A 26,735-nucleotide genomic window follows, 5' to 3' on the forward strand; every position below is an offset into this window, starting at 1 on the left:
CCACTCCTGGAATTCTACCCACTCCCCAGAGAGCCACCTATCAAATATCCACTGCCAGAATCACAAAGGAGTCCCAGATGACAATTTAGTCTGCAGAAGAGAAAAACGAGGGGGGATTTGATAGCTGCTTTCAACTACGAGAAAGGGGGTTCCAAAGAGGATGGATCTAGACTATTCTCGGTGGTACCAGATGATGGAACAAGGAGTAATGGTCTCAAGTTGCAGTGGGGGAGGTTTAGGTTGGATATTAGGAAAAACGTTTTCACTAGGAGGGTGGTGAAGCACTGGAATGGGTTCCCTAGGGAGGTGGTGGAATCTCCTTCCTTAGAGATTTTTAAGGTCAGACTTGACCAAGCCCTGGCTGGGATGATTGAATTAGGGGTTGGTCCTGCTTTGAGCAGGGGGTTGGACTAGATGACCTCCTAAGATCCCTTCCAACCCTGATATTCTATGATTCTATGACTGAGACCGGCATGCTGCTGAAATATCCAGGTGCACAACCTATCTCCGCTGCGCACAGTGCAAAGAGAGGCACTTGCCCAGGCAGCCACCAGAGAGGGACACCATGTGCCCTACCCAGACCCCTCCTTTGGGGGCAGATTGATGCACAAAGCTCACTCCCTGCATAGCCTGCAAACCTCCCATCCAGCCTGCACAGAGATGAATGCAGGAAGCTCCCCTCCCCAGACACACTGTGCACAGAACAACCGATGTATGTGCACGTCTCCCTCGCCCCCCAGGGCACAGGGAATCTCTCTCTCCACTTCCCCCCACCCCCAAGCCGCATGGTGTCCATTATTGGCCCCTTGCAATGGCATTTTCCAAACTGAGCTGGGAAAAGTCAGCTCCGGGAAGTGTCTGCAGGAGAACAAGGCGGAAAAGCTGCCTGTTGTCTGTATTGGGGGGGGGGGGGGGGGGGGGAGCGGTTATTTCCCTGTTAGGCAGGCTCAGGCACCTCCAGCCCAGACACTGCCAGTTCCAGAGCGGCAGCCTCCGCTTCTGTCCCCCCAGCCACGAGATCAACCTGGGAGGGTCTCGCCCGCCAGGGCTGCCCATCGCGGTCACATCTGGCCAGCTGTTGCACCGCTGACTACTGCTACCCCGGAGAGGGTGGCACGGGCAGGGACCAGATTTAGGCACCAACAGCCACCTCTGCCCAGCTGCTGCAGCACGAGGCTGAACCCGGTCTCTTCCTCCAAGGATTAGCCGGAGGAAGGAACCGATTTCAGCCTCCCGAAGCCAGCTGCCTCCAAACTGCATCGAAACCACCCAGTCCAAGCGCTGCAAGAACCGGCTCCGCGGCACCCCGATTCAGCAATACTCGGGTCCCGGGTCCCCAGATCCTGACGCCTCCAGCAGGATCCTGGTCGAGCGAGCTTTTCCCCTTGCCTGGCTGGCTGCGGGGAAGGTCCCCCCCAGAGGTGATGCCCGCGCGGCCACATCTGCCCAGCTGCTGCGCCGCAGCTGGGAGGGAGGGTTCTGAGCGCCGGCTCTGCCCAGCTCCCCTGACGTGTCAGCAGTGCCTATATAAAACCCCTCTCAAGCCCAGCCCGGCGCTGGGACTCGGAGGGCGAGGGGATGAGAAGCGAGGAGATCTCCCGATCTGCGCCTGGAGTCACCTTGGGCTGACAGCTGCTGCGCAGGCTGTGATCGGTGCAGAGAAGTTTACACCGGGGTGGCTTTACTTTCTCCCCGAAAGGCTGGGGGGGGGGGGGGGGGGGGGGGGGGGGGGAGAAACAACTCCACCACCTCTCCGTGCACATAGCTGTAGCTTGAGCAGTGACTGATATAGCTGTCCGGGTTCCTTTGAAGAACAATCGAGCCACGGAGGCAGGCTCCAGAGACAGAATTCACAGATGTGCCTCACAATTACAGATGTGCCACAGCTGTAGACGACTCCCCCTCGCCCCACCTAACCCAAACCTTCATGACCAGTTGCCACCTGGCTCTAGCACTGCTGGCCGAGGACGACTCTCCCCCACACACCGCATTTTCTTGGAGCGGAGGAGAGAGGGGAAGATGGATGATGACTTGTATGTGGAGGAGAACATAGACTATCTGTTGTCCCACAACAGGTCTGCCAATGAATCCGATGCCAACCAGTTCGCGCAGCCCGCTTGGCAGATCACCCTCTGGGCTGTCGCCTACTCTCTCATTGTGATCGTGGCGGTGGTGGGGAATATCGTTGTGATGTGGATCATCCTAGCCCACAAGAGGATGAGGACGGTGACCAATTATTTCCTGGTGAACCTGGCTTTTGCAGAAGCCTCCATGGCCGCCTTTAACACCGTCGTCAATTTCACCTATGCCATTCACAACGAGTGGTACTATGGGCTGGTCTACTGCAAGTTCCACAACTTCTTCCCCATCGCCGCCGTGTTTGCCAGCATCTACTCCATGACGGCCATCGCCGTGGACAGGTGAGGCCAGTTGGGAGCATGAGCCAGAAGGGCTGCGTGAGTGGGGTGGTGGTAGGAACGGGCCCAAGAGTTGCACTGGTAGGGTTCCCAACTACAGGCAACAATCACCACCACATCTGTTTTCAGAGCATGAGTGGATTTTTTTTAACCTGGTCCTTGCTCCTCTTAGTCAACAGGTCATAAAACATAAGGTTGCAGGCACTAGACTATAAAGACCCCAGTCCAACCTGCCTGGCTATAATTCTGCAGCAATCCAGTTTTGAGGCTCTGGATGGATCTGGGAGAGGGGGGACATCAGGGTATGCAAAAGAGCTGGCCCATGGGACATGAAAAAAATAAGAGTATTTATTATTCAGTTCCCTAGCGTTTGGGGCTCTTACACTTTATATGATAAAGTTCTGTAGTTTCAGTAGCTCTCAACCTTTCAGGAGTCTGATTTGTCTTGTGTACCCCACCTTTCACCTCACTTAAAAACGACTTGCTTACAAAATCAGAGCTAAAAATACAAAAGTGTGACAGCCACAGTGTTACTGAAAAATTGCTGACTGTTCCATATCATTATAAAATAAATCAACTGGAATATAAATATTGTACTTACATTTCAATGCATAGTATTTAGAGCAGTATAAACAAGTCATTGTATGACATTTTACTTTTGTACTGATTTCCCTAGTGCATTTTCTGTAGCCTGTTGTAAAACTAGGCAAATATCTAGATGAGTTGATGGAAGACCTCTGTGTACGCCCAGGGGTACAGGTACCCCAGTCTAGAACCACGGCTGGAGTTCCTTCTGCAGCCTTAGCATTCTGTTGCTCTCTTTCCCCCCTCCCCCCACCCAAATATTGCAAGAGAGATAATGGCCCGTTTTTAAAAACAGCACTCGAGATAAGAGATACCTCCCTCCCCCACCCCGGCCGATAATTCTCTTCAGGAAAATGCTGTTAGCTTAATGAAAAGGGTCTGTTTTAATTGTGCCCCAGAGAAGCCTGTGGCTATTTTCTTTTTTTTTTTAATCAGAGGAAATCTATAGTCTTGCCCTCTACAATTTCACTCACTGTCTAAATTAATTTTCCTGATTTCCTCATTTTAGACTAAAATCTATATTTAAAACAGCATGGTAAAATCCAATTACATGAGATATATTTATAGTTGAACATGGATGAGATATCTATGGGCCAGATACGATAGATCTTAACCATTTTCCTGTTGGAGATAGCCTGTGTAAAGACCTCCAGCATTTAACCCTCTGTCTGGAAAAGGTTCTGTTCAATATTTCCTGCTTTATATTGTTCTGAGACAGACTTGTGCAAATTTTAGAGCAGGGTACAAATGTGTTGACTGAAGGCAACTGGGTTGTTGAAATAATGTTACTTTTATTACAAAGTTGGGGATGGAAAATGCTATTATCTATCACTGTTCTGTTTGTCCTGTGATTTGTACAGCTTATAGTGAGTGATGGATACACCTGTTTTCTCTGTGGCTTGCCAGCACATACCAGCATCTCGCTTACATTTTGTTCTCAGAACACAAATTCAGCAACCAGCCAATGTGGTGCTGAGGCAAGGAAGCAAATGTCCAGACTGGCACTTGGGGTTTAAACACAGGTCAGTGGAGGGATGAATTGTGATCTAGTGGTCAAAGAAAAGGACTAGAGGTTAGGACTTCTGGGGCTGAATTGGGTTTTGCTGCTCTGTAGCAGATCTTTTCACTGACTTGCTCTGTGACTGAGGGCAAATCAGAGCCTTTCTCTGCCTCAGTTTACTCCTTTCTAAAAGGATGATACATTTTATTTGTTGGTACCTCCTAGAAAATGTCGTGGTTCTTTGCTGACACTCGGTATCTAAAATTCAAAATATATAGAGAGTGATGTTCTAGGATTTCCCTCTTTCTGTTCTTTTTCCTCATCTGCATGTTCTGCAGTAATTAGAAATGAGATCGAGTAAGATAATTTTTTTGCTGAGGGCATGTTGGCTAACGTGTTAGAATTAGACTGACTTGAAAAGTGAAATGCAAACTGTTAATGGAAATTTCTGAAGGCAGTTGACAGTGATGTCATTACTCATTCATCTACAGCTTGTGAAATGTAGTTTAAGATTTGTTAGCTTGTTTTTAATGACGAGGGGACGGGAAGTCATTGACAAGTTTAATCTCTTTATCATGCCGGGCTTGAGAGAGTGAGCCTGATTCTCCTCTCACTTACCCTGGAGTAAATCCAAAGTAACTCCGCTGAACTCAATGGAGTTACGCTGGTGGAAATAAGAGGAGAATCAAACCCCAAATGGTAACGCCACCTGCAATTAGGAAAACATTATCCTAAGGCAGTGGTTTTCAACCTTTTTTCATTTGCAGACAGCTAAAAAATTTTGAACGGAGGGTGTGGACCCCTTTGGAAATCTTAGTGTGTGGACCTTTAGGGGTCCATGAATCACATGTTGAAAAATCATCCATCTATGGTAATGACAACCATAGTCTGTGCCCGCCCTGGCGTCTGTGGACCACAGGCTGAAAAGCACTGTCTTAAGATCATAGTTGCTCTGCATTGAAAATGAAGATCCCTTCGCATTTTCCGTAAAAGTAGATGGGTTTTGTTTGCCCTGAGATCTTTGCTCTAATTCCTCCCTCCCCAAATATGTAGTTCGTGGTTCCCCTCCATCCCAGCAGTATCTGTATTTCAGGGGTGTTGTACCCACATAGCATCACTGTGGAAAGAGATCATATGGGCTACAAAGCATTATAAATGTGATGCTCTATTAGTAGCTTGATTTTTCAGTTAGTGCACCGTTCTCAAATACCCATTGACTGCAAGGATAACTAGTTTGTAAAGAGAACCTTCCTAAAGAAAACTGGAAAATCCGCACTACTTGCCAATGAGTATTTTCAGTTAATGGAACACAAGTCGGTTATCGGAGGCCTGGGGCTGAACATCTGATGAATTAACATTCCAGACTTTCACACACACAAATACTATAGAATTATTTCTGGACCCACTTTTGTTGGTGAAAGACAAGTTTTGGAGCTCTGCAGAGCTCATGTTCACATCCTGAAGAAGAGCATGTCTCTGCCACCCACAGAAGTTGGTCCAATAAAAGATATCACCTCACTCACCTTGTCTCTTTCATATCCTGGGACCAACACGGCTACAACAACACTGTAAACAATCATGGGGTCTTGTCAGTTGCTTAATCTAGCACTCAGACAGTGGATCTAAATTTCAAGAGTTCCTAAGTGACTTAGCAGCCTGCATCCCATTGACTTGTAATGAGACTCAGGCGATGTCTACACTTGAGAACTCAGAGCAGCACAGCTGTACTGATACATCTGTGCCAGGAGTGGATTTACCATGAAACAAACTGTGGGGTGGCACGGGCCCCCCAAAATGCAGGACAAATATCTGACACCCTGCCCCCGAGTCCCGGCCGGCAGTACAGCACGGCTCAGACAGACAGGCAGGCTGCCTGCATGCCGTGGCTGGTGCCCCACGCTGCTCCCGGAAGTGGCTGGCAGCTGGCACATCTCTGTACACCCCTGGTGGGAATGGGAGGCAGTGTACGGAGCAGTGCACTGAGACCTGCTGCCCCCTCCCCGTAAGGGGTGCGCAGAGACTGCCATCAGCAGGGCTAAGGCGGTTTCCTGCCCGCTCTGCCTCCCTCCCTCCGCGCTGCTTCGCTCCTGGAAACAGCTGGCATGTCCCTGCGGTCCCTGTGTGTGTGTGTCCCCGCATGCTGTCCCCACCCCAGCACCGACTCCGCAGTTCTCATTGGCCGTGAACTGCAGCCAATGGGAGCTGTGGGGGCGGTGCCTGCAGGCAGCGGCACGTGGAGACCCCTTGGACTCCCGCTGCCTAGGAGCCACTGCTGGAGGGGTGTGTGTGCTGATCGCTTTGGGAGCCGCGCAACCCTAAGTAAGCGCCGCTCCCCTGCCCCCTCCAACACCCCAACCCCCTGCCCCAGCCCAGAGCCCACACCCCGCACCCAAACTTCCTTCCAGAGCCCGCACTGCTCCTGCACCTCAATTCTCTGCCCTAATCAAGGTACCTCGCTTTATTTTCTATTACTTCCCATTACTTATAATATAGGAGGAGGATGAAGAAAAAAAGAATGAAAAATAGGGTGTGGGGGGGAGATAAAAGAGAATGTTCTTTTTCTTGGCTGGGTCCTGGGTGGGGAGGGGGGAAAAACGAAGCTGCACACAGGGCCCCACTAACTCTAAATCTGCCACTGTTCTGTGCCGCTGTAAGATCTCTCGCGTAGCCGGTCTATGCCGACAGGAGAGAGCTCTCCCATTGATGCAATTAAACCACTCCCAATGAGTGGTGGTAGCTATGTCAGCAGGAGAGCGTCTCCTGCTGACTTAATGCTGTCCACTCCAGCGCTTCTGTCAGGGTAACTTATGTCGCTCAGGGGTGTGTTTTTTCACACCCTTCCTGAGCAACATAATTTATACTGACAAAAGTGTTAGTGTAGACATAACCTTAGGCTCTCAAGTACCTAAATCACTTTCCAAAAAGGCTCTTGGGCTCTTAAGGTGCTGTTGAAAATTGTACCTTGTAGCTTGCTAAATAACAAATTAAATTTAATGTACAGAAAATCTAGTGCATGTGGCTTCAGTGTGTATGTTCTTAGGTGCTGCATCTCACAAGAATTGGGCTCAGGCAGTTCAAAGATAACGTATGAGTTGAGGGAAAAAGAGATACTGATCAAGGAAATCTGCAATGACAATAGGCAAATATAGTAAAGGCCGCAGTATTACAGAATAAGATGCTGAGGGCAGTGAATTATCTGATTAGTTTGTTGATGCCAAATCTCACATGAGTTATTGTTCTTTGGAATGTGGATTCAGGGTAGCCTCTGTTTCTTTTTTTCCTTCGGTCGAGAACCATGGATAACGCTGTAAAATCACTTGTTATCTTGCTCTTGGATCTAACATCAGTAATTAGATGAAATGGTGGGTGGATGAAAACATTCAACTACTTTAGCCAGGTATTTCACTCCAGACCTGTGTGCTTGAGGAATCAATTTTGAGTGTTGTTTAGTGTTTCAAGACAAGAGCTTATAGCATGGGTCAAATTAAGTATCTCATTCCAGTAAGGGCTAGGACAAATGCTTCCCATTCAAACCGCAAACCTAAAGATAGCCCATGCATCAAGGGTGAAAACATTTACCGGAATTCCACATACCCTATAAGATCGACACAACCAGTGACAGCTATGTAGTCTCAGCAAAGCAGGGGCTGGTTTACAGCTAGGAAAACACACTTGAAATCAACTTATTTTCAGTAGAGGCAGGGGGGGAAATAAATACATACAGAATTGAATATGGTTTATATTCCCCAAGTGGAGTGATTCATCTCTGTCAGTAACTTGGATATAGGAGTACTTGTGGCATCTTAGAGACTAACAAATTTATTATTTAACTTGGATATGTAATCTAAAGGATGCTTGGCGTATTAGCCATCAAGTTATTCACAAGAACATTGCTTTACAAAAAGCTGTTCAATCTATTTCAAAATGTGCCCTCTGTAAATAATTTCTATAACACACTTGCCAGAGGATGCGAAATTGCCTTCTAAAGAATGAACAAACCCTAAGCACCAATCAATCAGCAAACATTTTACAAGCTAAGATGTTTATGTAAAATTCACACATAATAGAATTTAGGTATACAGAATCTGAAACTGGATTGTGCAAGTCGCTTTAAAAAAATTCTTTTACTTGCAAATACACCTCTATCTCGATATAACGCTGTCCTCGGGAGTCAAAAAATCTTACCGTGTTATTTCAAACTTGCTTTGATCCACTGGAGTGCGCAGCCCCGCCCCCTCGGAGCACTGCTTTACAGTGTTATATCCAAATTCTTGTTATATCAGGTCGCGTTATATCGGGGTAGAGGTGTATTTTGTCTGTTTTTTTCAGAGGTGTCAAATTTCTAGTATAAGTTAACAGGAGCTGCAGGTGCTCTGAAAAAATCAGGCTGATTGTCATCTCCCATGGAAAATATCTTCCAGTGCCACAGCGTTACAGCAAGGCTCGGAGCTAATTGTTACAGCAGATAGGGGGCCTGCTCCTGAAAGGGAATGAGTGCATTCTTAACCGCTGCCAAATTTAAGGGAATTGAGACCACTCAGCACTACATAGGATTGGGCAGAAGCATTGCAAGGGCTACACAGCTACCTCCCTTTAGATTTTTGGTAAGAACCTGCTGCACAAGTCTGGTGCTGTGCAGCATTTCATTTCTATGCAACTGGGAGCACAGTAGCGCTTGCTATCTGCAGGGTCGTTTCCCAGATTCCAGTTTCAAATTCTTCCAGTGACAGAATTAAATACCAGTGGAAATGATAATTACAGACAGAATTATAAACACCGAGCTAGGAAAGGACAAGCCAGGATGGCTCCTGCCTAGAAAAATCATGCCTTTTTAATCTATTACGTGAACTAAGAAAACCCTGGTTCTCCTTTACTCACTAGTTAATACAGTTTATTTGGTCTTTTTAAAAAGTCTTTGACAAAGTCCTTCAGAAACAACTATTAAGGAAATGACATCAGAGGGGAGAAGTAAACTACCACCATGAACTAGAAACTGGCTGAGACGAAAGGAAAGAGTAGGGGATAAGTATGTGGCGTCAATGGACAGTTTTCAGCACGGCTACAGGTTTGTAGCAGGGAGTCTCCAGGCTCTGAACTCAGATCAGTGTTTCGGTTTATTGGTCTGGAAAAGAGGTGAGGCGGCAATGATTGTATGTGACAATAATTTGGATTCTAATTCTGGTGTGTTGAAAACAGTGTTAAAATTCTCATGGGTTTTCCTGCGCCTGCTTGCAGGCTAGGGGACTTTATACAGAAGTGTGCAATCTAGGTCTTCAGCAGTCAGTTTGCAAAGAGCCAGCCTAGTTCACCAGTGGAGGAAGGCAGGGAGGTAGGTTTCCCCTCCCCTCACTTAACTTCCAGATATTCTACAAGGAAGAACCCGCAATGGGAGGAAAATGGCACATTGCCAATATCACTGCTAGCTCTTCCTCTGACTGCACCTGTGGGGGTCCTGGCCAGACAGGCTTCCTGACTCTGGAGGTTTCTGCCCAGGTCCTTGTTTCGACTTGCTGGGAATGCAACCTGCATGCCCCCACCAATGAAAGCCAGGCTGGGGGAACCATCTTGTGAGAAAGGTGTCTGTTGGTGGAGTCCCTCTGGAAGCAGGTAAGAGCTGCAGGAGGAGGTGGCTCATCTGTGTAGCCTCCAGGAGAGCGAGGATTTTATTGGCAGGATGCACCTGGAAACATCTGGGATAGAGGATACTAGCTAACCACAGATGGACTACAGTGGCACCAGGAGAATCGATTGCTCTATGGGGAGGAAACTGGCTGCTGGCTCACTTGAGCACTAGACAGTGCTGCCCCCCACCATCAGGTTCCCTGTCCACTGAGGTGAAGAACTGGTATGTTGTACTGGCAACAGGAGGACAGGAGCAGACCCCAGTGGCTGAGTAGGAACTGCCACCTGGCCCCAAGGCTGGAAGATCATGACCACCACACCCAACAGGAGGCAATGTAGGGTGCTGGTGGTCAGGGACTCCCTTCTGAGGTGGTCAGAGGCATCCATCTGCTGACCTGACATCCTGGGAGATGTGTGCTTACCTGGAGCCCATGGCTGAGACATTACAGAAAGGTTGCTGAGGTTCATCCATCCCTCTAGCCACTACTCCATGCTACACATCCACATGGGCACTGATGATACTGCCTGCTATGACCCTGAGCCAATCAGCTGTGACTACAAGGCTCTGGGAGTGAGCATGAAAGGGTTGGGGGTGCAGGTGGCTTACCCAGTTGAGGGTAAGGGTCCAAGCAGGGACACACGGCTGCAAGATGGTGTTGATGGGAGGGCTTTGGCTTCCTGAACCATGGGATGCTGTTTTGGGAAGGAGGTCTGCTGGAAGAGATGGGGTCCACGTAGTGCTTAATTTGTAATGAAAGAGGTGCCAGGGCTCAAGCAATTTTTTCTGCATTCATAGCTGATGAAGCAAGCCCAATTTGTAAGCACCTAGAGCATAACAGGGTTATAAGTAATAGCCAACATGTATTTGCTAAGAGCAAACCATGGCAAAACAACCTAACCTAACAAATTTCTGTGTATTTGTACGCAACTGATGCACTTTGCTTGTTCCTGTAATTCTGTCTTGTGACACTCTTTGTGCTGAAGTTTTTGTACCCCTCAAAGACAAGGTATATACCACCTGCTGCTAGCAGGTGTTCAATGAGACTCTAAAATTGGTCACAAATTCCTTGACGATACTATGTACTAGCCAATGTATTATCCAAAGAACTGCAGAGCCATCAATGACTGTGCAGGTAACTTCTTGTGAAGTATGTATACCTGACACCTCTGTCTGCAGCTGCTTCTTTAGGTTTAGGTTAGTGGTTCTTCTTTGACAGGGCCACTGGCTTAGTGGATTGGGGGAAGTTGTAGATGTGATGTATCTTGATTTTAGTAAGGCTTTTGACACAGTCCCATGTGACATTCTCATAAGCAAACTAGGGAAATATGGTCTAGATGAAATTACTCTGAGGTAGATGCAAAACTGGTTGAAAGACTGCACTCATAAAGCAGTTATCAATGGTTCGCTGTCAGATTGGAGGGATGTATTTAGTGGGGTTCCATAGGGGTCTGTCACTATTCAATATTTTCAGTTACTTGGATAATGGAGTGGAGAGTACGTTTATAAAATTTGCCAAGCTGGTAGGGGTTGCAAGCTCTTTGGAGGACAGGATTAGAATTCAAAAGGACCTTGACAAATTGGAGAATTGGACTGAAATCAACAAGATGAAAGTCAATAAAGATAAATGCAAAGTACTACCTCTAGGAAGGAAAAATCAAATGCACAACTACAAAATGGGGAATAACTGGCTAGGGGGCAGTACTGCTGAATAGGACTGGGGGGTTACAGTGGATCACAAATTGAATACGAGTCAACAGTGTGATGTAGTTGTGAAAAGGTTGATGTCACTCCAGGCTGTATTAACCAGAAACTGCTGAACTTGAATTAATATGCAAATTAGATACTATCAATTTAGGCTTGAATAGAGACTGGGAATGGCTGAGCCATTACACACATTGAATCTATTTCCCCATGTTAAGTATTCTCACACCTCTTGTCAAACTGTCTGTAATGGGCTATCTTGATTATCACTACAAAAGTTTTTTCTCTTAATTAATTAACCTCTTAGAGTTGGTAGAACAACTCCCACCTTTTCATGTTCTCTGTATGTGTATATATATCTCCTCACTATATGTTCCATTCTATGCATCCGATGAAGTGGGCTGTAGCCACGAAAGCTTATGCTCAAATCCCACAAGTACTCCTGTTCTTTTTTTGTATTAACAGGAGTGTTGTATGTAAGAGATGAGAAGTAATTGTCTCTTTCTACTAGGCACTGTGAGGAATCAGCTGGAGTACAGGGTCTGGTTCTGGGTGCCACACTTTAAGAAAGATGTGGAAAAAATTGGAGAGAGTCCAGAGGAGAGCAACAAAAATGTAAAAAACAAACCAACAAACAAGTTGAAAACCTGACCTGTAAGGAAAAGTTTTTAAAAAAATAAAATCCTGCAGTTCCTTCTGTTGTTGCTGTACTGGCTCTGCAGGACTAAGGGTACATCTACATTACCTGCCGGATTGGCGGGTAGTGATCGATCTATCGGGGATCGATTTATTGTGTCTAGTATAGACACGATAAATAGATCCCCGATTGTTCTGCCGTCGACTCCTGTACTACACCGTGGTGAGAGGCGGAAGCGGAGTCGATGGGGGGGCGGCAGCAGTCGACCCCGCGCTGCGAGGACGCGAGGTAAGTCAACCTAAGATACGTTGACTTCAACTATGCTGAAGTTGCATATCTTAGGTCGATCCCTCCCTCCCCCCTCCCCCACAAGTGTAGAACAGGCCTAAATGAAGGGAAAAAAGACACTTATTTCTGTCAGTGAAGTAGCCAGCTCTGACTCTGAATACATATGGGGTGCAATTCCCCCCTGTGCAGAGAGCCAGTACAAGACCTATGCACCACTGAAGTTCTATTTTGAGGACTTAGGTGGTGCAAATTTGTTCTGGCCCTGTGCACAGGGGTAAATTTCACCTAGGGAGCATAATTGAGTAGGATTTCCAATCATTTTTCTGAATATTTTGAGGTTCATTAACCTTAGCTCTGTTCCAACTCCTTTGTCCACCCACCCGCACACCCTGCTGTCACACCTGCTTTCAGTTTGACCCCCCTGCTGTCATGGGATGTGCTGGAATTCAGCAAGCAAAATGAGAGGGCCATCACTGTCATAATATGCAGCTAAGTGAGAAGTTTAAAGACTCTTCAATGTGCAAACAGCAATCATAGAGGAAACAGTAAATCTGGATAAACCTTTATTCCTCCCATATGGCTAATAAAACGGTTACTGCCTGCAATCGGGAACTGAAGCTACATTTTTTGGTTTGCATTGTTTGAACCAAAATGCACAAATACAGACTGGGGGATAACTGGCTCAGCAGCAGCACTGCTGGGAAGGATCTTGGAGTAGTGGTGGATCACAATCGCTACATGAGTCAGCAATGTGGTGCTATTGAAAAAAGCAAATGAAATGTTGGGTTGCATTCACAGAGGTATAGCATGCAAGTCATGGGAGATGATAGTACCACTCAACTCGGCACTTCGTTAGGCCTCAGCTGTGTCCAATTTGAGTCACCAATGTATAGAAAGGATGTAGAGAAACTGGAAAGGATCCAGAGGTGAGCGACAAAGATGATCAAAGGGATGGAACGCAAGCCATATGAGCAAAGGCTGAAGGAACTAGGCATGTTTAGTTTGGAAAAGAGGAGATTATGGGTGGATATAATAGCAATCTTCAAATACTTTAAAGGCCACCATAAAAAAGTTGTTCTCTCTTGCCACAGAGGGCAAAACAAGAGGCAATGGGTTCAAACTACAGCAGAGCAGATTTAGATTAAAACTCAGGAAAAACTTCCTAACTGTAGGAACAGTAGGACAAGGGAACAAACTGCCTAGGGAAGTCATGGAAGCTCTTTCATTGGAGGTTTTCAAAAAGAGGCTGGGTAGCCATCTATCTTGGATGGTTTAGATACAACAAACCCTGCATCTTGGCAGGGCGTTAGACTAGATGACCCTTGTGGTCCCTTCTAACTCTATGGTTCTATTATTCTATGACTGACTTGCAATTAAGTCAGTAACTGATTGCACCTTTGAAATCCCTCTTCTGAATCCTTATACACTTTTAAAATCGGTGTGTGACATCACTTTTTCTTAGCCATAAAGCCCCCTCTTTTGACTGTTTGGCTTTTAAAAGCACTTTAACAAGGTACGTTTGAGTCATGTAGCAACGTGGGCTTTATTAGGCCTCTCTCTAAAATGCAACACGCCGTCTGCACACAAGTAGCTGGGATAATCTTGTGAATCATCTGAATGTCAAATGTGTAATAATGAATTCATGGATGATCTTGCAGATTCTTTGAAAGGCGATAGATTCATCTGGCTGTAATTTGACGTAATTTGTCACCCTTGACATGTTTAATTAGTCATTGTAAGCCTCTGTGTAGCTCCTTTATCATCATGTCTTCATCAGTTTTTATTGTCAATCTGAACACCATGTAGAGCAAAAGATAGCAGTTGCATAGGTGCTGGAACTAGGGGTGCTGGAGGTGCTTCTGCACCCTCTGGCTTGAAGTTATTTCCATTAGATCTAGGGTTTGTAGTTTGGTTCAAAGGCTCTCAGCACCCCCACTATACAAATTGTTCCAGCACCATTGAGCACTTGTTCTACAAGAATGTAACACGAAGTGTGTAAAGGCCATGGATGGAGAGGATGGAATTAAAGGAATCCAAAGAGGTATTAGTAGGGGTAACAGAATTAAACTGATCATAGGACAGAAGGGGCCATATGTTCTAGCTGCTTTGTGCCATTTGCCGTATGGAGCAGCTGTAAACACGGTTTAACCTGCTGGAGCATTGCAAAGTAGCCAGAGGCTACTGGTGAATCGGGACTAAGGGCCATAGGAGAATTCCTAACTATTACAGTAATGTCTACACTGCAACATAAGCCCAGGATTAGTGGGACTCGAGTCAGCCGGTCTGTGTTAGGGAACCCTGGACTTGAGCGTCTACCTTGTATTTTAATTCAAGGTTAAACATTTTCTGACCCGTGCTTAAACCTAGGGCTCCGGTATCCACACTCGCAGTGTGCAGACCCGAGTCAAAGTAACCATATCCCTGAGGCCTGAGTGCCCACCCCTCCGACATGTGGCCACTCTAGCCGTAGGAACATGGTGCACTGTGGGAAGACTTTACTGCCCGCCCTGCACATTACCAGGAAGCACCTCACTTTGCAAAAGGCTTGATGGGTTCGCTCTCCATTGCAGACCCAGGAGGCTCTCTGACAGCGTGCTTACAGATTGGTGATCAGGAGAGAATGGGTTAAATGCTGACCTGAGCTGCTGCTGTTTGCCAAGTGTGTGTGCGGGGGGCTTCCATTTTCAACAGTGTAGATTGCAGATTGTTGGGCTAGAGAGGACGACAGAAGTTGTCCCATGGAATCGTGGGGTACTTCCAGATGGCTCCAGGAACTTCAGTCAAGCAGGGCTGCGGCTACACTGCTAAGCAACAGGGCTCGGACCCTGGGTTCTGGCCTGACTTCAGAATGGATCCCCCAGCCCTGCAAGGTCCTGGAACCCTGAGTCCAAACCCAGGGTTAGCGCAACTGTAGTATAGATGCAATGGGGGCGGGGGGGGGGAGGGGAGATGTAGCCTTGAGCCCAGGCTCGAGCGTGGGCTTACACTGCAGCAAAGACTTACACTTAGGATAATGGAGTTGAGATTTGCGAGAGAAACAAAGCTGTGTTGGCTGGGGGCTGGAGAAGGTCACTTAACCAGGCTTTCTTCTAAGCTCTGTGGTTCAGCAGGCACCCACAGCAGCCCACCGACCAGAACATCCACACACACCACAGAACTAGCTGGGAGTCAAAAAGGGCCCAGCAGGATTACAGCAGTTAGACACTCAGTCCACAGGGCTACAGGTTACAGAGTAGAAAGGGCAGGGGATAGGGCCAGCTCACTCTGCTAAGTGAAGCTTCTCTCCGCTCTAATCAAGGTTCTGCTATGCTGATTCCTCATCCAGCTCCCCTTCTGCTCTCTGAGCGGAGTCACCCCTCCTCTTTTTGGGGAAGGGGGTCAGCACTGGGAAGAAGGAATCCCTAGATCCTGGCCTTGGCTGGGCACTGCCAGAGGACTTTGCTTCTGAAGCCAGATCACCCACAGGGGTGCAGCTGCAGTGCACTGTGTCGCACCAGCCCACTGGCATAATTTGGCTGAGAAGCCAACCTCGCTGGCCCAGGGAGGGTCATCCCAATTCCAGAGTGTTTCTGTACTTCAGTAGAGCTGCTATAAGGGTTCAGATGCATCCTTCCCTCCCCTGCTGCCAGTGTTGCAAGAAAAGAAAAAAAGGAGGCAAGACCAGGATGTGTCCCTACTTCACACAGATCCTAGGCTGCATCTTCTACCCCTGGCGGCTATCACGGTATGTCTATAATGCAGTTGGGGGCAAGCTACCCAGCCCGGATAGACAGAGTGGCAATAGCTTGGCTTGAGCTAGTGTGGTAAAAATAGCAGCATGGGCATTGTGACACAGGTGGAGGCTTGGGCTAGCCACCTGAGCCCAAGCCCACCTGAGCCCCTGGGTCTGAGCTCGGATGGCTAGCCTGAGCCACTGCCCATGTTGCAATGTTCATGCTGCTATTTTGAGCAGGGTAGCTTGAGCGGAGCTAGTGCAAATCTCCCTACCTAGGCTGGGAGGCTTGCATCCCACTCCACTGGAGATATACCGTTAATGGTCGGCATAAATTAAAACCATCTTTCTTATGATTTTGGGGGAAAATGTAGTTAGGAATTATTTACCAAAAGCAATCTGTTTTCTCCTGGCCACTCTCATCAACCCAGGTAAAAGTGATCTTCTGCAAAAGAAATGGGTTTTAAGAGTCATATTTATATGTTAAAACACCATTACCATGGTATCTGAGCATCTCACAATCATTACTGTAGTTATCCTCACAATGTAGTTGTAAGGCAAGGAAATGCTATTATCCCCATTTTACAGATAAGACTACTGAGGCACAGATTTATTAAGTTATTTAGGTACTTAACCCCTGGCCTACAGAGTCTGGGAGTTGCCCAAAGTCACACAGTCAATGACAAATCGGACTTGAACCTGGGTCTCACATGACCGACGTTAGCGCCTACCAGCTGAACCATCCTTTCCCTCAAATTCTGACGGCAAATCCTTTAATATGTCAAGAGGGGTTGAAATTTTAGTCCTACCAAAGCTGACAGCATCCTCCAGGAAAAAAGAACAATAAATGCCCACTCCCCAAAAATCACTACACCCCAAGCAGAGACGCCTAGAAATGGAGATGAGATGATGCTTCTATGGAGATCACCAAGGACTTTCATTTTGGCAGTCAGATTCCTAGGGATTTTAAAGTATCACATCAAAGGGAAGAGGACACATGGAACATCATCAGAGGGGGTGGAGAATTAAAGGACAGTGCTGGCATTACAGCAAGATGTAGAAATGCATTGACAAACTCTCTGAAAGCAGGGCTCAGAGAATTAAAGCCTTTCTGCAGAGCTGTCAATTCAAAGAAATCCCTGTGAATGAGGAAGTTACCTGGGCAAACATTACCCCTTGTAAAGGAATTGACGGATGACCTGGGAAAGCATGAGGTCTGTTTTGTCTGATAGCAGCTGTGAGGAGGGGACTAACTGTTATTTTCAAAGGTGGAATGGAGGAACATGGAGTGAATCTATCAGGCTTCCAGGCTGTCTGCCAATGATGATCTCCTTTTCCTTGGACTCTCTGATGTAGCTATGAGCCAGCAAACAGCACGTAAACAGTGGAACATTTCACAGAGTAATGAGTAGAGGCAGAAGGTTCTCTACAGCCCAGGGAGGCAGGAAGTTGAATTCCAATTCTGGTTGTGACACTGACCCCCATAGGGCCTGATAGAATGTTGGCTTAAGTGACTTGCCAAAAGGCATAAGTGGCCGCTAAATTCTGAGTTCTGCCAACTGTTGGGTGCCCAACTTGGGACATCTAGGGGCTGATTTTCAGAGGTGTTCAGCATTGGTAGGTACCATTGACTTCAGCTGAAGCCATATGCATTTAGCACTTCTGAGAATCAGGCTCCAAGTATCTGGGTTTAAATACCCAAAAGTATAAGGCCACTTGGAAAAACTTGGCCTAAAACTCTACCTCCATTTTCCTGTCTATAAAATGGGACTGTTACTAATTGCCGACCTCAAATAAGAACAGCTAATCCTCACTTTTTCTACCAGTATAATTAACTATGATGGGAAAATTAACAGGCTAGGTTTAAAAACCCTGGCTCAAGAACTGAAGCAGAGCAAGGGCGGGAAACTCAAAACTCTGGACAGAATATTTGCAAACAAAAAAAGTGTCTGACTGCAATAATTGAATAGCAGGATCAGCAGATGAGCATGAACTTGTTAGGGATCAGCTGTGGGCTGCAGCTGCTTTATACAAATGAATTAGATAATAGTATTTGCACAGATCTTGAGTTGTAGATGATATAGGAACCATGATGCAAAACAAACAAAAATCCATAATTAAATGGGTACACAATCGGACTGTATTATCACATACATGTTTTGGAGCTAAAGTGAATCCTCTTATACTAACTGCTTTACTTAGCTCCTGCCCACAAATCTGATCCACTGAATAGGCATGAAATTTTGGCAGTAAAAATCTGTTATAGTTAGTACAGTACAGTGTGCCGCTGCTGAAAATAACCTTTTTAAATCTTGTTAAAGCTGTCTCTGTCACATATCACTTTAAAATTGTCCGTGGCTTCTGTGCACCTGTGTAATACGTTGCACTGCAGCATGTAAGTTCTGTGACAGAAAGTGATGTGTAAAATTGAAAGCGAAAACACTTCATTTTCTTTTCTTTCGCCCCTCTAAAATAACCTCTAGTGATATGCCTTGCATCTACTCAGTTGGGATTTATTTTAACAGTCAGAATCTTTTAAAGACGAAAATGCCTGCAGGGCATTCAGTACAGCTAATATTCTGAGTGCAAAAAACCAGAGATGTTTGCAAACTTTTCGGAAAAATCTCAGGTCACTTTTGCTGGTATATAACATATTCATTTCTGTAGGGAGGTCAGGAGAACGTCCCTGAGAGCAATGGCAAATTGCTGTTGAACGGAAAATGCGGCAACATATTGGCTAGGGAAGAGGTTTGGGGAAACAGCACAAATATCCCCTACAGCCGTCTGCTCTATGAATCAGCTTCAATGAAAGCTCAGTATCAGTCAGATCTCATTGCTTGAGGAAGAAAACAGAAATGAAAGCAGGCAGCACTGATGTTACTTCAGAGAGCAGCTGTACTGTCATTAGCGCTGGCTTTGAAAATGCTGTTTCACGTATTTCAGATTGTGTGCCTTGCAGAGACACACAGAGCAGAACAATGGAATTACACCAAGAATAGGAAGGCCATCCTTAATTAAAAAGCAAATGAGGCACTAGATTAAGTATGGAGTAGGGATTTGTACAGCTGGAGGGAGGGATAGCTCAGTGGTTTGAGCATTAGCTTGCTAAACCCAGGGTTGTGAGTTCAATTCTTGAGGGGGCCATTTGGGGGATTTAGTTGGAGATTGGTCTTGCTTTGAGTAGAGGGTTGGACGAAATGATCTCCTGAGGTCTCTTCCAACCCTGATATTCTATGACTTTGACAAGCTTCAAGACCCTTATTCTCACCTGTAGCTTCAACAGCTATCTCCCTTTGATAACCACCTTAAGGTGGCTGAGAGATGGAACAATAGGGCCATACTTTGAGGATATGGAAATCAAACAGGGGCAATCTGTTGTGAGTTCTTTGAACCTTAAGATAATGGGTGGCAGAGAGACCAGAATGCAAGAGTTTTGGGGCAACCCCAGTCTTAAACATATTCTGTTAAATACTAACTATGGAAGTTGTAAAGTGTCAACAGGCCATGCTGTAGTCAGGGATGAGGCTTGTGGTCTAGTCCCTGGGATTATGTATGGCGGGGAGATGTGTATAGATGGCACTTGCAGGCTTCTGTAGAGGCCCTTACATGTTTCTGAACTCTGGCTAGATGACATTCCTGGGTTGACTTTGGCACAGTTGGTACAAGCTGATTGTAAGCATTCAACATCCGTGTGGATGTTAAAGTCATCAGGCGCTATTGGCTTTGGAGTCTCTAATGTCACCTCCGTCCATTTACGTGAGTCATCAGAACCAGATGTTGCAACCTAGCCCCATTCTGAGACTTTCATGAGACAAATGCAATGGATTCCATTCCAGTTCTGGGGTAGGAGTATTATGCACCAGAAACGAGTAGAAAGAAGAAAAATGTGAATTTTCGTACTTTGACAAGGTACATGCAATGGTGCAAAAATCTCAAAAACTAAATCACATCCTCTTTCTGTTTGGATGCCAACAATGCATAGCTATCACCTCTACTGTGTGCATGTACTCTTCCCCTGCCTCGTTCTAGAATTACAAACCCATTCAAGGAGCACAGGGTAAGAACTCCAGCTGAAAATAAAGAGATTAGAAGGATAATGCAATTGACTTTTGGCAAGGGAATAAACTCAGCAGATGGAACAAACTCCAATGGACACAGAAAAAGAGCTGGAATGTGTGATCTGCATAAGACCTAGGTTACTAATTGAATCTAATGAGAAGACCTAGTTTCTCAATAAAGAAATGTGTCAGGGAGAATAGGAAATTTGTGGGGGATTGTTTTGACTCACTGAAGCTTATCTCCAGTAGTGTAAATACCGTGCAAAGAATTCATAGAAAAATTCATTCACAGTCTTGGTGGGAACATGTCCACAGTCACTCTCTGGTTAAAGGTTTTCTTTTTTCCTTAACATGCATATTTATAAAGATCCATGTTAATAAGCGTGACATCTTTTTCCTATTTGCCTGCGGTTCAGAATGCACCGTAGGCTGATAATCCAAAAGGTCTTTTGTGAATCAGATGAGGCTCTGAAGGTACTTTGTCAAAGTAATGAAAATTCTCATTTTTCTCCTTTCTACCCTTTACTGGTGTATAATACAGTCTTCTTTATTGTGGCACAAAAGTCTGGAAAACTAAATCACTGCAGAGAAGAGGGACCAGGCTTGTCGATACAGATAGTTGCTCCAGGGGGGAAATTGGATCCAAGTTCTGCTCTCTAGCTACTGAAGATACGAAACTAGGTTTGTTGCATCCATTTGTAAACACTTGGTTCAAGAAGAATAAGTAGCTCAGTTGCCAGCAAGGATGAAACTGGCTCCTTACATGCTTTCTTTCAAAGGCATTCCAAATCTTTCATTTCCACTGTAAAAATGTGTATAGGGTACCATGGACAGGGGAAAGTAAAAAAGTTTTCCAGAGTTAGAAGGGCCCAAATCAGACCCACTGAGCAGGATTCCTTCAAGCTTTGGATCTAATGTTTGGCTCTTATGTAGCCCTTGGAGATCTACTGTTGAAAAGGAACAGAGGGTCCTGTGGCACCTTTAAGACTAACAGAAGTATTGGGAGCATAAGCTTTTGTGGGTAAGAACCTCACTTCTTCAGATGCACTTGCTTATGCTCCCAATACTTCTATTAGTCTTAGTCTTAAAGGTGCCACAGGACCCTCTGTTGCTTTTTTACAGATTCAGACTAACACGGCTACCCCTCTGATGTTGAAAAGGAAAGTCTGTAAAATGAGGAGTGTGATACTGATTGGGAAACTGAGCCACCAAGAGAAAGTGTCTTCCTCAAGATCATGCAGCAGGTCACTGGCCAAACTAGCACTGAACCCAGGTCAATGCCATCTTGACTGACTCCTGCTGACTTACTAGGTCCAGTCTTCAAGTTTGTCCCATGATGAAGCAGCAGCCAGTTATGAACATTTGAGCTGATGGCTCTGGCCAATCCCTTGTTATGGCCAAAACCTTCTAGAGAGTGGCCACTGATTTTGAATGCCTCAACTTTTAGGAGCCCTGGCGCTCATCTGCAGAAGTGTTGATTAGCCACAGCTGTCAATGACTTCAGTTAGAGTGGTGGCTGCTCAGTTCTCCTGAAAAAATCAGGCCTATGGTGTCTCAAGCTAGGCACCTAAAAAGCTGTAGCACCTAAAATCTCTAGCCACTCTAGGAAACGTTGGCCTATGACCTTTGGAAATGATACTATAAAAATCAGAGTGCAACAGATGAGCTGCATGTCGGCAAGCAGAAACTAAGATGCATACACAGACCTCCATGATCATGTGACGCCTGGAGTGCTTGGCATCAAAAAGCCCATTTCGTAATCACAAATGTAGAAAAGAAAGCCCCTGTTTATCATCTGAACATGTGCATTCATAACAAACAATACTGCATAGCATCCATACAGTGCTTTTTCACACCCAGATCTTAACATGCTTTATAAGGGGGGGATGTGAATATTTGTGAAGGGAGTTAAGGTTATTATGGTTGCAAAGCAAATCAATGGGAGAGTTGGAAATAGAACCCGGGAATCCTGATTCTTGGCTTTAGTCTCAATTGCCATACTGTCCATATTCACTCTCCAGCAAATGTTTGAAATGTTAGCCTGTGTTTTAACAATTGGTGGTTTTGAGGGGGTGGTATTTTGCGGGGGGAGAGGAAGAGGATGGTAGTGGTATCTTGGTTTTTTCCCCTCATTGGAATATAGGGGAGTAATAGTGTCAGTGCTCCTTATTAATTTATGGCTTGGACACTGATCCATGTATTTTTAGATAGTAAGCCAGGGGTAGGCAACCTATGGCACATGTGCCGAAGGCAGCACGTGAGCTGATTTTCAGTGGCACTCACACTGCCCAGGTCCTGGACACCGGTCCAGGGAGCTCTGCATTTTAATTTAATTTTAAATGAAGCTTCTTAAACATTTTAAAAACCTTATTTACTTTACATACAACAATACTTTAGTTATATATTATAGACGTATAGAAAGAGACCTTCTAAAAACATTAAAATGTATTACTGGCACGCGAAACCTTAAATTAAAGTGAATAAATGAAGACTTGGCACACCACTTCTGAAAGGCTGCCAACCTTTGCTGTAAGCTCTTTGGGTCAGAGGCTGTCACTTTCTATATGTCTGTAGAGCACCCAATACAACAGAAGCTATGCTGTTTTACAATAGCTAGAGATCTGGTCCTCTCTCTCTCTTGGGGCAGGGTTGTCCTGTGTCAAAGCAATATGCACAAACAAGCAGTGGCGTGTCTTGCCTCACTGTCACTGTTATGTTCAGAGGATACAGAGGTCAGCAATCCTTCTAGGCTATAATCCAGACATTTGGTGAGCGGATATTAAGGGGCTAGAGGGGGGTCAGCTTTGCTATTAAACATCTGTTTCGGTGAAGATATATTACACCTAGCAGTTGCCTCCTTTCGGACACTGGAGTTGCTAGCTGTAGCAGCTGAGTATTTGTTGTCTGGTCCCTTCCTCATGAGCCATAGCGTCACTTGGCTTTGTGCTTTTCTCTGAAGGCCCTACTTTTGCTTTGTCAAACTTCAAGCCTTTCCTTGCTCCCTTCCCCCAGAGCTGGTCAGTAAAGACTCCTCTGAGCATGATAGGACACTGAAGTTCTACTAGCTTTGCTCTTTTCCTTTTCTCTGCAAGGCGGGATATGATAGAGGTATATAAAATCATGAGTGGTGTGGAGAAAGTGAATAAGGAAAAGTTATTTACTTGTTCCCATAATATAAGAACTAGGGGCCACCAAATGAAATTAATGGGCAGCAGGTTTAAAACAAATAAAAGGAAGTTCTACTTCACACAGTGCACAGTCAACCTGTGCAATTCCTAGCCTGAGGAGGTTGTGAAGGCTAGGACTATAACAGGATTTAAAAGAGAACTAGATACATTCATGGAGGTTAAGTCCATTAATGGCTATTAGCCAGGATGGGTAAGGAATGGTGTCCCTAGCCTCTGTTTGCCAGAGGGTGGAGATGGACGGCAGGAGAGAGATCACTTAATCATTGCCTGTTAGGTTCACTCCTTCTGGGGCACCTGGCATTGGCCACTGTCGGTAGACAGGATACTGGGCTGGATGGACCTTTGGTCTGACCCAGTATGGCCGTTCTTATGTTCTTCTTTCCATTGCAAGTCAGTCAGGCTGTCTGTGTCCTGGTCCCGGTCCCCTTGCCACTAGGGCTTCCCTTTGCCTTCTGTTTAAACTCTCATCTCCACTGGAGACTCTGTGGTCCCCCAGATGTACATCCATGCAGCAGGTGGCTCACACAGCTTCAGATATACTATTCATTTCCTTATTCAGGATCAAAAGAAAAAAACTCCCTTATAGTGCACTGGTTTTATGGGTATCACAAGTATTTGCTGAATAAATAACGTAGCACTTATCACCCATTAATGTCAAAGAATTTTGCCAAGAAGGGAATAAGTATCATTGGGCCCATTTTACATAGAGGGGAAATTGAGGCATGACAGTGAAAGGCTCTGGCAGCAGGGAGACCCTGCTAAAAATAGGAGGGCAGACCGGGGAGGCACTGCTTGGGTGCGTAGTGAGCCGTGCAGCATACATACCCATAGGTTCATGGCTTTACTTACCTAAGCAGTGTCTCATCGTCTACACTGTGCTAGGTATAAATATCTGTGCTAGGTATAAATACCTGCTGTGTACGTACTCTACACACTGCCGTAAGGAGCATACAGTGTTGACAGACCCTGGTTTACACCTACATAACTAAGATAAGAAACCAGCCCTTAGTCTTCTGTCTTGATTTCTACGGGTCCTTGATGTGCTGCTCTTTCATAGGACTTTACTCATGAACCTTTTATTTACTTCAGTTGGCAGCTCTCTTGTTTCTATAACAGAAATGAACCATTCCCCTAGCATGGTGTTAAGGGGGCTCTGTGCTGCTGGCGGTCTTTCAGATAAAACCTACAACTGCTTGCAGTCCAATCCCATAATAACCACAATACCTAGTCTTATTTATAACACCTTTTTTGTGTGTGCAGGCATGCAAGGTTATTGTTGTTCATCTCCCTGTTTCAGTCCAAATTCCATTTTGGGGCAATGGCATCCCACTGAACTGAAATTCCCCCTTGAGTTTTAGTTGGATACAACATTCTTCTTTGTTTCCTGTCCTAAACTGTTGTGCATTGTTGCCGTATGCTGCTAAACAGCTGCTGTATTTCAATGGTTGGTGCAATCATCCTTTATATATAGCATGTGTATTAGTGTATGAAGCACTTCAGGAGCCTTTGGGATGAAAGATGCTTCATAAATGAAGATTTTATTGTTAGATTCATCTTGCCTCCATAGGGGTGAAGATAACTGCCTTCTGTTAGTTATCCAGGAATGCTCTTGATTTCTAGACGCAAGGAATACATAACTATACTACCCTGAACTTTATTTTTATTTAATAACCAAATGTACTCTCAGCTGTCTGGATACTCCAGGAATATTTTATCATCATGGTAACAACTGAAAAAAAACCCCCAATAAAATATTTCAATAATGGAAAACAGTATTGCTGACATAATTCTTTTTAAAGCAGGAAAATATCTGGTCTGATAGGTTGTGCACCTAGTGTCAGTCCAGTCCAATTTAATATGGCAGACATAGGTGAATCCACTCTGGCTGCAGCTAGCTCCTGTGCATGTCTCTATGTGAGGATGGATTTCTGTGCAGCAGACTCCAGCCAGGATGCTGATGGCCAGATAGTGGGAACATCAGCTTGTGAACTGCTAGGTAGCCATTCCTCTGGATTAGAGTACAGGATTCTTGCTAAGCTTTTTAAAGTCATGCTTTAGTAGTGTATAGGCTGTGCACTGGTTCTCTGCACAGGAGGAATTTCACCCTAGGTAAACAGTAGGGTTACCACCCTTCCAGGATTGTCCTGGAGTCTCCAGAAATTAAAGATTAATCTTTAATTAAAGGTGTCGTGTGATCAAACCTCCAGGAATATGGCCAACCAAAACTGATCAGAATTGTGGGCAGGTCTTGAATTTTTCTTGACCCATCTGGTATAACTGAGATAAATGAACTTTACACCATAATAAACATTTTCTCTCTTTACTTTGATATAATCATTACTCAGACCATCTGATTTTGGGGCTTGTGAATATAGCATTTTGAATATAACGAATTTCAACAACACCCTGTATAAATACAGTGCCAGTTGATAGCAATTAGAATGAAAACAGCTCAGATTTTGTCCTTTTGTATTGAAAGAGAGGATGAGATGTAATTTTCCACACGCGGTTGAAGAAAAACATACAATCCCCACCCCGTGACATGCACCCTTTCTCTCTGTTTAGTTGCCAAAGCAAATATTAAGTACAGTCAAGGGAGACACAGCCAAGACAGACTATAATAAGCAGTTTTCAAATATGCTGTTTTGGTTCTGGATTCACAGCATCTCTCTTCCCCCATCTGTGGCTGGTAACATTCCCAGAGAAAACAACTGAATTTCCAATCACACACCATACATCATTGGCAGCCTTTGGGATGAGATTTCGCCCTCAGCCAAATGCCAGCAAGTACCTGGGAACTTCCAGTGGAGACAGGGGATGTTTGGCAGAGGAGGAAACGGTTAGCAAAGAAGCTGATGTGCTGCAGAATTTGTCTTGAGCTGCTTGCTCCTTTCATGGTTCGGTCATAGGATGGGATGAGCAGAGACTGACACAGCTGTGAAACATACTCCTGTAATGTCTTTGAGGTGAGCAGGGTTCAGGGTGTTATTGACAGAGCTGTGTGAATAGCTATCTGATTTTTTCAGTTCACCGGCCAAACCGAAAAAAATCAGGAAAGAAAATTCAGGGTCGACCTGAAATGAAAAGTTTTGGAATTTTTCAGAAAACCAAAAAAGGTGAAAAAAATTTAACTTCAGGTAAAACAAAACATTTTGTTCTCACTTTTTTTTTCCCCACTCTAAATTTTTTTTAATGAAATTGAAGTACCTTTCAAAATGAAAAGTATCAACAAATGTAAATGCTTTGTTTAAAAAGATCAATTAAATATTTAGATTTTTTTAGGGAGAGGGAGCTGGATTTCCTGACCAAAATAATTCAATGAATTCAACACAAATTTGTGAAATGCTTCAGTCGACCCAAAACTGCATTTTCAGGGAGGAGGAAAAAAGTTTAGTCCAAAAGATTTTGCCCAGCTCTAATTATTGTTCAAGAGGGTTCCCAAGCAACCTTGTAGAAAAAGCCTTGGGGGGCTGATTTTGCTCTGAAACTGCTGTAGATTCAGTAACTCCACTGAAGTTAGTGAGAC

The 26,735-nt window shown here is 45.2% G+C and overlaps 1 protein-coding gene across 1 annotated transcript in view; it reads left to right on the plus strand.

Moving 5' to 3' along the window:
- Positions 1 to 1,716: 1,716 nt before the first annotated feature.
- The window catches only part of TACR1 (tachykinin receptor 1), a 97,018-nt gene continuing 71,999 nt past the window's right edge, over positions 1,717 to 26,735 (plus strand). Inside the window, exon 1 of the mRNA XM_034761737.1 lies at positions 1,717 to 2,420. Coding sequence (XP_034617628.1) covers positions 1,876 to 2,420 — 545 coding nt within the window. The 5' untranslated portion in view covers positions 1,717 to 1,875. The remainder of the gene's footprint in view (positions 2,421 to 26,735) is intronic.

This window comes from Trachemys scripta, chromosome 2 (assembly GCF_013100865.1).
Source record: "Trachemys scripta elegans isolate TJP31775 chromosome 2, CAS_Tse_1.0, whole genome shotgun sequence".
Classification (NCBI taxonomy): domain Eukaryota; kingdom Metazoa; phylum Chordata; order Testudines; family Emydidae; genus Trachemys; species Trachemys scripta.